At 38.7% G+C, this 9,572-nt stretch overlaps 1 protein-coding gene across 10 annotated transcripts in view; it reads left to right on the top strand.

The window, feature by feature from the left end:
• The first annotated feature begins 1,390 nt into the window (after positions 1-1,390).
• ncam1b (neural cell adhesion molecule 1b) overlaps positions 1,391-9,572 on the top strand; it is an 80,928-nt gene continuing 72,746 nt past the window's right edge. For 5 of the 10 annotated variants that reach the window (XM_026193421.2, XM_080288859.1, XM_026193419.2 and 2 more), the window contains exons 1-2: positions 1,391-1,678; positions 2,236-2,301. In XM_026193421.2, the coding sequence (XP_026049206.2) occupies positions 1,627-1,678; positions 2,236-2,301 (118 nt within the window). In that variant the 5' untranslated portion in view covers positions 1,391-1,626. The remainder of the gene's footprint in view (positions 1,679-2,235; positions 2,302-9,572) is intronic. The other 5 variants (XM_080288864.1, XM_080288865.1, XM_080288863.1 and 2 more) reach the window with 3 other exon arrangements.

Here is a 9,572-nt window from a genome sequence, read left to right as displayed (position 1 = left end):
AAACAAGCATCTTTTACCCTGCATCGCTCTCAGGTGGCATTCACTTTACAACCTATATAAAAGGCTCCCTTTGGTCATTTGTGGGGGTAACCTGTGGGGTGAGTAGTACTTCAAATATGTCAAAGCAAATGCCTGTGGTTTAACATGCAGCATTTCAAATATGTGTGACACAAAACAGAGTTGGAAGAGATCCAAATGATCAATATTTCACTGTAAATTATAAGCTAATGTGTATAACACTGTAATTAGTTTATCTGGCGCACAGAGGGTAAGATATCAGTGGTGTTGTCGCCACAGTTGTACTACAAGCCCTATTATTTCTGTGAATAGCGGGCTGGGTTTAATAAAGACCAGAGGAGTCTCAGTTCGACAGATGGATTTAATAATTCTCCACAAAAATTATATTTGTGGCAGTGAGATAAAAGCTTTGAAACTGCATTTGGACTAACATGAATAAAAATAAACTTTTCAAGAAGCAAAACTGATTTGGAGAAAATAGGGAAAAAAGGACATTTGAAGGTCTTCTTTTGGTGTGCAGTCAAAATACAATAGTTGATAATAAACAGTGTCTCTTTAATGATTAATAAATCCTTAACTAATGCAGCAGTAGCAAATTGGGCATTCACATGTTGTGAAATTCCTACTGACTGATGCTTTTTCTTTGTATTTCATAATTAGCCTATGCAATTACAGATGTTGGCAATCCGTTAATGGTTGTGTAGTTAATGAGTTTTAGTTTAGATTCTCTACAGCCTTTTTATGTACCATGATTACAGTCAAAGGGAAATGTCAATTCCTTACAAGTAAGGTTGCAAAATATGGTGATGACTTTGGCTCTAATATGTACAACTCACAATAGTAAGACATAACTATCACAATATCCTAGTCCCAAGCATTTTTCTATTTTATTTTTATAATTATTATTTGTGTTATCAGTCCAGAGTTAAAATATATTCTGTTTGCTATCAAATAAGACTGGCAAAGCAGAAAATCCTTGCGTATAGCAAGCTGCAAAAGAAATCAATTATTTGAATTCAGTAAAATTAATTTGTAATAACTGGCCAACAACCATCTTTCCCTAAAGCAATGTAAAACTAAAAGAAACCCTTAAAGTTATTAATTACAATTGCTTATAAAGGGTGCCTTGTTATGTATCTTACCGTAGGGGGGGACACCGATATAAAAAAAATACACTAAACAGCTCTGCATTTCACACTTTTACTTGCTTTACCATATTTTGAAACAATCTTATATATGCTATATTTCAACTTAAATTTTTCATTGTTATGATTATTTGCAGCTGTTCCCCTGCTTCCCGTTGATACCCACGCACTAGTTACAGGAGGTGCTTTATTCCGGCTCTGCGGAGTAATTCAAGTGTGTGAAAAGGCTCCGCTTGTCAGTCAGACTTTGAACTGTGCACTGGCGCTCATCGCTGCTAATCTCTGACCGCTGCTTGTCATCAACAACGCTGCCGCTGACACTTATTCCCGACGAGCTCAGTTCTGTAGATTAGGATGAACAGTCGCTAACAGGGGCAGGAAACCCGAGGGCAATACCGTAGGGACCGAGCGGAGATTAAACGTTAGCTACACCGTTTAACGTTCACGTTACTCGGGAGTTGCGATGGTCCAGACAAGGGATATTTTTTTAGCCTTGCTTCTCGTGAGCTGTACAGGTAAGGAAAAAAATCTCACATTTGAATCAAAGTCATCGCTTTTAAGACAGACGTGTTTTTGTTGGTGTTTTGCCATGAATCCCCTTCTATTTCCACCCGTAAAAAAAAAAGTGACCAGGACCGCAGGCATCTCCTCGCCACCTCCGCCCGCAGGCACTCATTTAGCAGGTGCGACGGTAACGGCACTGCGACTGCTGCTAATTAGCCTACTGACGAGCTGTTTATTTATTTTCTCTTATAAGTAAAAACAGCTTAAAGCTGCCAGCTGCTAATGTGTTACACACTCCCATACATTCAGAGGGGGAGCTTCACTTTGCGTGACCAGCCTGCTCGCTGACTTCGCATAATTGTACATTGAATAAAATATGACACCGAAGAAGAAGAAGAGCCTTTAAATTTATATTGGAGTGGATAGGAGCAGCATGGGAAAAGGGATTTGCAGGGGTGGCATGCATTTCTCTGCATTTGTAGTCGTGTTGATGTGGGCCGTTCTCTTAGCTTGGATGGGACGTGTTTGTTGTTGATGGGGAGTGATGCTGGGCTCTCTGTGTTTGTAGACACACACACACAGAACGGGATACGCACTGAATCACGGGCTTCTGGGTTGAGTCACGGCATCTCAGGTAAAGGTATAATCTGCATAAAAAAATAAAACGCATTTTGGCAGGTACCTCTTCATGTGTACAGGTGCGATGGTAGCATTGAGAAGACGATGATGACTGGATGAAGTGCATGGGCAGTCTGTGAGGGACAGTGTTTGGTCTCTCTGGCACACTGATGCATAGCAAGCACAACTTCTACTCTGAATCATCTGTTATGTAATCTGATGCCACGATAAAGGCTTTGAAATGAGATCCTCTAAGTTGGTAAAATGTGTCGTTATGTAAGTGTAATTGAGGGAGTTTTGTGTGAAATTACATTTTAATAACATCTGCCCGCCCCCCCTTTTTATTAACCTTAGTGATTTCACACGTGAGGTGCTTATGTATGAAGTAGTACTCTTAGCTACCCTCACAGGGGCTCAGGATTTTCGTGGGATAGCCTTTTAATCCTTTATGTGCAATCCAGTATGTGCAGGGGTGTTCCTCCATCAGGAGAGGAAAACGCAGAGGGAGTGGAGCTCTCCCTGCTCTGTAATGGTAAACTCTCTTGCAGTATTACAAAATATTAGGTAAAATAATAATAAGACCTCGATTGCTGGATTAAATTTTCTCTTGTAGAACCATTTGAAGTAGGAGGAAGTAGCAGTAGGAGGAGGTAGTATTTTTATGATGTAATGGAGCAAGTATTTATGTTAACCTCTTAGCATATTTGATTTCAGTAGTTGAGGTGAATGTAGACTTGTGGACTTCCTCTTGGCTCTGTTTTTGACTTTAGAAAACCTATTTCATAACAGGAGAGTTCAGCCAATCACACATCCTTTTCATACCTCATCGGGAGAAACAACAAATTCCATTTTGGTGGTGTAGTGGGTTAAACAGAGGTCCTTTCACCCACGAGAGCTGCGTTTAGATCTCCATCATTGTGTGAAAATCATAATTACAGTAATTTTGGTCAGTATTAAACTCACAATTACCTAACACAGTTGGACAGATTTTGTAAAAGCAGTGTATTGGAAAAAAAACTTTTCTTTTATTGAAGTTGATTGCTTAAAACTTATTATAATTATGTGAGATTTATCTGTCATTCCATTTTCTTCTGCTTCGGGGGCTGTCCGAGCTTTCATAGTGGAAGCAGCATGGTATACCCTGGACCAGGGGTGCCCAATCCCGGTCCTCGAGAGCTACCATCCTGCAGCTTTTAGATGCATCCTTGTTCCCACACACCTGAATCAAATGAATGGCTTGTTATCAGGCCTTTGCCAAACATGATGGCATGCTGAAGAGATCAAACCATTTGATTCAGCTGTGTTGGAGTAGGGATGCATCTAAAAGCTGCAGGATAGTAGCTCTCGAGGACCGGGATTGGGCACCCCTGCCCTGGAAAGTTCGCCAGTCTATCACAAGACAAAACTGACTAACTATATATATAAATGTGAAATTAACCAAATCTGCCACTCTCTCATGGGGAGTAAATTTTGACTGAGAGGCCATATTGATTGAAGGGGCTGTGCTGAAAGGCAAAGTAAGGAAGCACAATAATTGTATAGTAATTGTTGAAAGCCAAAAATTAAACTTAATTGCACAGTCCTAGTCGCAGTGCTAGTGAAGTAAAAAGTCAGTGTTTTTTAAAAAAAAATTGTATAGGGCTGCTCGATTATGGCAAAAATGATAATCACGATTATTTTCACTGAAATTGAGATCTTGATTATTTGACGATATTTATTTAACCCTTACGACCTACTATAGAACCAAGTCCGCCAGAGCTTATATTATTTTTTTTACATGTTGTAGTGCCATTTGTGGGAGCATTTCAAGTTGCTATACAACTATTATAGCCCATATTTTAATAATATGTATGCGTTAAGTCCATAGTAACTACATTAATTGCAAAAAAGTGCAATAAACTACAAAAAAATTAAATCATTTTTGTTTTGTTTTTTACATATATTTCTACTTGGAGAAATTTAAGAGGTTTATCCCTCAAAACTTTAAATACAAAAAAGTTGCAAAAAATAGTTTCCCACCACACGAAATTTATTTTGAGTGTCTTTATAGTTTTATTTTGGAGATACACCAATTTTTATATACTGCAGGAAAAACGAAAAAACAATCCTATGATGCAAATTTGCAAAGAAAACAGCAGGTGCATCAAAATAAACTATTTCCAGCAGTGCAATTCGAGTTCTAAGCATCCCAGCAACTATTCAGAAAAGTCAAACATGACTTATAAAACACCAGTATAGGCTTTTAAGGCCTACAAGTAAAAAACTACATTTTCCGCGAAAATGACGTCACTTCTGGTTTTGGGCAGGAAATGGCGGACATGCGCGATAATTCGCACTGACGTCTGTTTCACTGTGGGAAGTGTTAGGAACAGCTGATCGGATCGGCAAAGCCTGTTTCTGGAATATTATGTTTTTGTTCCTGCAAGCGCTTTTTATGCAATTTTTGCAAAGCTTTATGTGGAAGGAAACCGTGACCGAGGACAAGCTGATGTCATAAGATGTAAGTACAACTCCTCTGGTTTCATATGCAAAAAAAAAATTATTGTGCTAGCTTACAGGGCTCAGGGTTCTTCAGGGATTTAAAAATAGTTACACAAAACTGAGCGTGCAGCTCTGACCGGCTTTAAAGGGTTAACAATAACAATGTATTGAATAATGACTTTATAAAATAATAGAAAATAGTGTGCAACACCACTGAAGTTTTTTTTTTTTAACCTCTCTTTTCAACCAACAGCAGTCACTCTCCTCTCCAAATAACTTCTGCTTAGCTTTCCGAGCTTCCCTCGGGTCCTCTTAATCAGCGGTCTCCACCCTTTTTTGCGCCACGGACCGGTTTATGCCCGACAATATTTTCACGGACTGGCCTTTAAGGTGTCGCGGATAAATGAGGGAGGGGCTAATAATCGGCTCAGTCATTTTTAATGATCGTTGAAAGCCCAGATCGTAATCGTGATTAAAATTCGATTAATTGAGCAGCCCTAAATTTGTATGTCCTTACCTTTGCTATTGTTTTTCTGATGGGAGGAGCTTAGAACCATCCACAGAATAAAACAATGGAAGTAGATTCGGGGTGTGAAAAATGAAACAGACACAGACGTGCCTTAAACCTATATTTTTTTAAATGGCTACCAGTGGGTGGTTGCGCTTGCAAACACTTGCAATCCTATTCACGTTTCATCATAAGCACATTGCACAAGAGCTGTCCCCCTGTATCAGACAACTCCTTTCTTTGGCACAAGAGAAAATCTAATCCAGTGGTCAGTTTCCTGTTATTTTACCTACAATTGTCTAATATATGCAAGAACGTTGCAATTACAGAGCACGCAGGGCTCCAGTCATTCTGTTTTTCTCTTATGATGGAGGAACACCCTTGCACATACTGGATTGCACATAAAGCGTTAAAAGGCTTTCCCACAAAAATCCTGAGCCCATGTGAGGGTAGCTAAGACTACTTCTTCTTGACATGACCTTCGACACTCTACTCACATAGTCATTGTTTACATACAGATTATCTTTTTTTTTTGTGCTGTACCAAAAAGCTCCTTGTGATTGCTTTGTTCAGCAGCAGATTGCTGCAGTCAACTGTAGTTTGTATAGAACATGTTGGTTTGCCTGCAAACACTCACCAGTTACTACTAGAGATGGACCGATCCGATATTACGTATCGGTATCGGTCCGATACTGACCTAAATGACTGGATCGGATATCGGAGAAAAATAAAAAATGTAATCCGATCCATTAAATATCACGAAAGCACCTCACAAAACTTGCAACACGCCGTAACTCACCTCAGAACGTTAGCATGTCGGAGCAGTATGCATCACGTGATAGAGCAGCTGTGGCATGCGGGACCTGTGGTCTGGATAGCATTTGGAGCTTCGCTAGCAACCTGGCATTTCATCTCCGACAAAGTTATCCCCGAGAGAAGTAAAGCAAGTGTGTAAGTCCATCTCTGAATGTTTGTAAAGCATTCCTGCGTTAAGCTTAACGAGCGACTGCCTCTCGCTCTCCGGCTGCTACTTCAATCGTGAAACTGCTTAAATGATCAGCTGATCGGCTTTTCTGTCGCGAGTCCGTCTTTGTTTTTGGCCCACTTTGCACCAGAAAGAGGAAACCAGCGGCTGAACAACAGCAGCACGTTTAAGCTTGATAAGCTGTTGTTAGAATGTATTTAATATTACTTTCTACACCAGGATCTTTTTCTACGTAGCTGACGGCTGGTAACTGTGCAGGGGCGGATCTAGCAAAGTTTAGCCAGGGGGGCCGATAGGGCATTAACTGGGAAAAGGGGGCACAAAGACATACTTTTCTTTCTTATTCTCATTTAAAATGTCGAGCTTTTAATAAATAATTATCTGACACACAAAGTTTTAATTTGATGTAAAATGAATAGAAGTCAATTACTGTATATAGTGACTATTAAGTCTAATATATATACCCTAGTAAGCTATAGTACTTTTTCCTTTGGGAAGGTACCATCTGTGCAGTCTGCAATTTTGTTGAAGAAAGATGTTGAATCTATTTAATATTTCTTGAAAAATAATTGATTTCTGTGCATTTTTTTTCACACTGCATCAAATTAAGGTTGATTACGTCGATTAAGCATCATGAGGTGGAGCGTGAGGGGTGGTTCCCTATTTTTTATTTATTTATTTTTGTTGTTGCTGGGAGTTGGAACCCTATTAGTTAGGTTGCTTAATATTTACGCTAAGTACTCTTTAAAATACCAGAATAGGGAGGATGGTGTAGGTTTAAGTTTATTAGATTGATCAGTATTGCTGAACTATGAAATATTTTTTTTGTATACAGGTATAACAGAATAGCTTTAGTGTAGTTGTTGTTTTAAACTTGAGTATGAACTTGCAGACTTGCAAAATGCAGCAAGATATTTTAAAAAACAGTTTTGTTGATTAAAAAACACTATATCGGATTCATATCGGTATCGGCAGATATCCAAATTTATGATATCGGTATCGGTATCGGACATAAAAAAGTGGTATCGTGCCATCTCTAGTTACTACCCAAGTGCTGTTAAACTTGAATGAACTTCAAGAAATGAAGAATGTTCATCTTCAAAGTAAAAGTTGTGCCTCAGTGCTGCAACCAACACGTTTCAAAAGTCACATCATATACTTTTAAGGCTAGTGTTTGTAGACAATTCCCCGTCTTCCACACAAACTACAGTTAACTGCAGCAATCTGCTAGCAAATCGGTTGGGTAATACATAGTTCTACCTTGTGACTGATGGCCTTCAGATGAGCACCAATTGGTCTCTAGGCCTGTGTGACTGAGAGTTTACTCACTTGACCCTGAAGCGTCACACATCCAAAATAGAAAACAAGTTATTGTCACATGGTTAGACAAGGAAAGACCTCATAAATAATTAAAGCAGCTTGAGATCCAACAGACTTCAGTAAAAGTCTGGAAAATGTCCCTAGACTTAACTTCCGTACAAACTTTACTGCTGGGTTTCTGGTCCCATTAACTCATTTTGGATCATTTTCAATGAAAAATATTCCAAAGACTTAATCATGCTATCTTTCACAAGAAGGATTATCCAGGCTATTCTCATTGACTAATGACTTAGCCAATGACTGTGCAGTTCCATAGTCTGATCCGCCCACTTCGAAACTCCAGCACGGTGAAGATGAATATGTGCATCTCAAGGCTTAACAAACCAATGGGTGATGCCACAGGCGCTTCACCCATCTTTTATACTGTCTGCGCTTAGAACAGAGGGGAAACAAGAGCAATCCTTTTTTTATTTTATTTTTCAAATTTCTGCATAGTGTATTTTAGTAAGTTAGACACAGATGTATTGCTTATTATATAGCATAATAAATCATAGGCGCCCGTGAGTAACTTCAGAAAATCAGAGTAATGAAATGATAGTGTTAGATGAACTAAAAAAAGTTCTTAACATTTTAATAACATGTGCATAATTAAAGCAGCTTTAAACTCTGGAAGTGTCTCTTCTGCTTGATGGAGAATATTTGTTTTTGTATTATTCAGTCTAGCCAAGGCTGATAAAATAATATTTGAGATCATATAATGGTTAATCTAGAGGTTAAGTTTTGGCAATTAAACAAATGTATTGATGTTACAGATTGCTTAAGGTTGCAACAAAAAAGGGGTTAATTTATGATTTAACTAGTTTAGTTACAAAAAGACGTGGGTGGGTGAGCTTTAAGTATGTTGAGACAGCCTAAGTCTCTGCCATTTGGAGGAGAAAGACTATGCGGGTACGCTTCTTATTGAGGTTTCTCATGTGATGCTCGCTGTCACTGGGTGAAATCGACTGAAAAGGAGTGCACCAAAAACCTCCTAGTGATTGCTTTTTTTGCTAGCAGATTCCAATGGTTGCCTGTGGTTTTTCATGTTTGTTTGCAAATACTAACCATTAGCCGAGCTACTCTAGTCACTTCAAAGTGAATGTTGTGGCTTTTATGTTGGCTGCCATGCTGAGGGAAAACTTATGCCTTTAAGGTGTCGCACTTTTCACAGTTTCACTAGAGCTTGTAGAGTAGCTGTACAGTGTTCCTATCAAAGTTTCTATCTTCCATGTACACTAGGACTACAGCAATATTCTAAGGACCAAAGAAATCACTACGAGATTTTCGCCAGTCAGTTGGGAAATACTTCTTTCACTGACTGAGGGGTAGACCTTTGTGGTAATCACCTGATGCTACATTGTCACCACTGTCCAAAATAGTGAAGAAGTTGTCACATGTCTGCAAAACATCAGTAGGATGCTGGCAAGATGAATTCCTGTGTGATCTTGTGAATCCTGCAAGAATTTAATTATCATGCAATGTAAGGTTTATATTAACAGTGATGGGTTGAAACTTACCTCATGTGCATATTATTAAAGTAAATAATTGTGATTCTGCTGCCTGGAATTTGATTTTATTTGGAAAATAAACTTGTCAGACTTGGACAAACTATGTAATATTGATATTGTTTCTAAAAACCTTTCCCTCAAACATCTTTGGCATTTTTCATTGCGTAAATATTTTGGCCTCATTTTAAGGTAATTTATGTCAGCCCAGCCAACTAATTGGTTAGATGGACAATTTGGGGTTTGGTTTTGGTTCTGGTTCAGCTCCTGATGCTACGCTGGTAATTCACATTCAACATAGAGTTATGCACAACAGTGGATAATGTAGAGTTATTAAAGCTACGTTAAGTATGGATATAACAGTTACAGGGTACATGTTTTTCACTTCTTATTTTCCACTTCATTGCACTGATAATCATGGTCTATATTCAGTGTATCTGAGTGTAAAC

Source organism: Astatotilapia calliptera, chromosome 14, assembly GCF_964374335.1.
Source record: "Astatotilapia calliptera chromosome 14, fAstCal68.1, whole genome shotgun sequence".
In the NCBI taxonomy this organism is placed as follows: domain Eukaryota; kingdom Metazoa; phylum Chordata; class Actinopteri; order Cichliformes; family Cichlidae; genus Astatotilapia; species Astatotilapia calliptera.
Note: the sequence above shows the minus strand (reverse complement) of the source record. Positions and strands in the feature narration are given on the sequence as shown.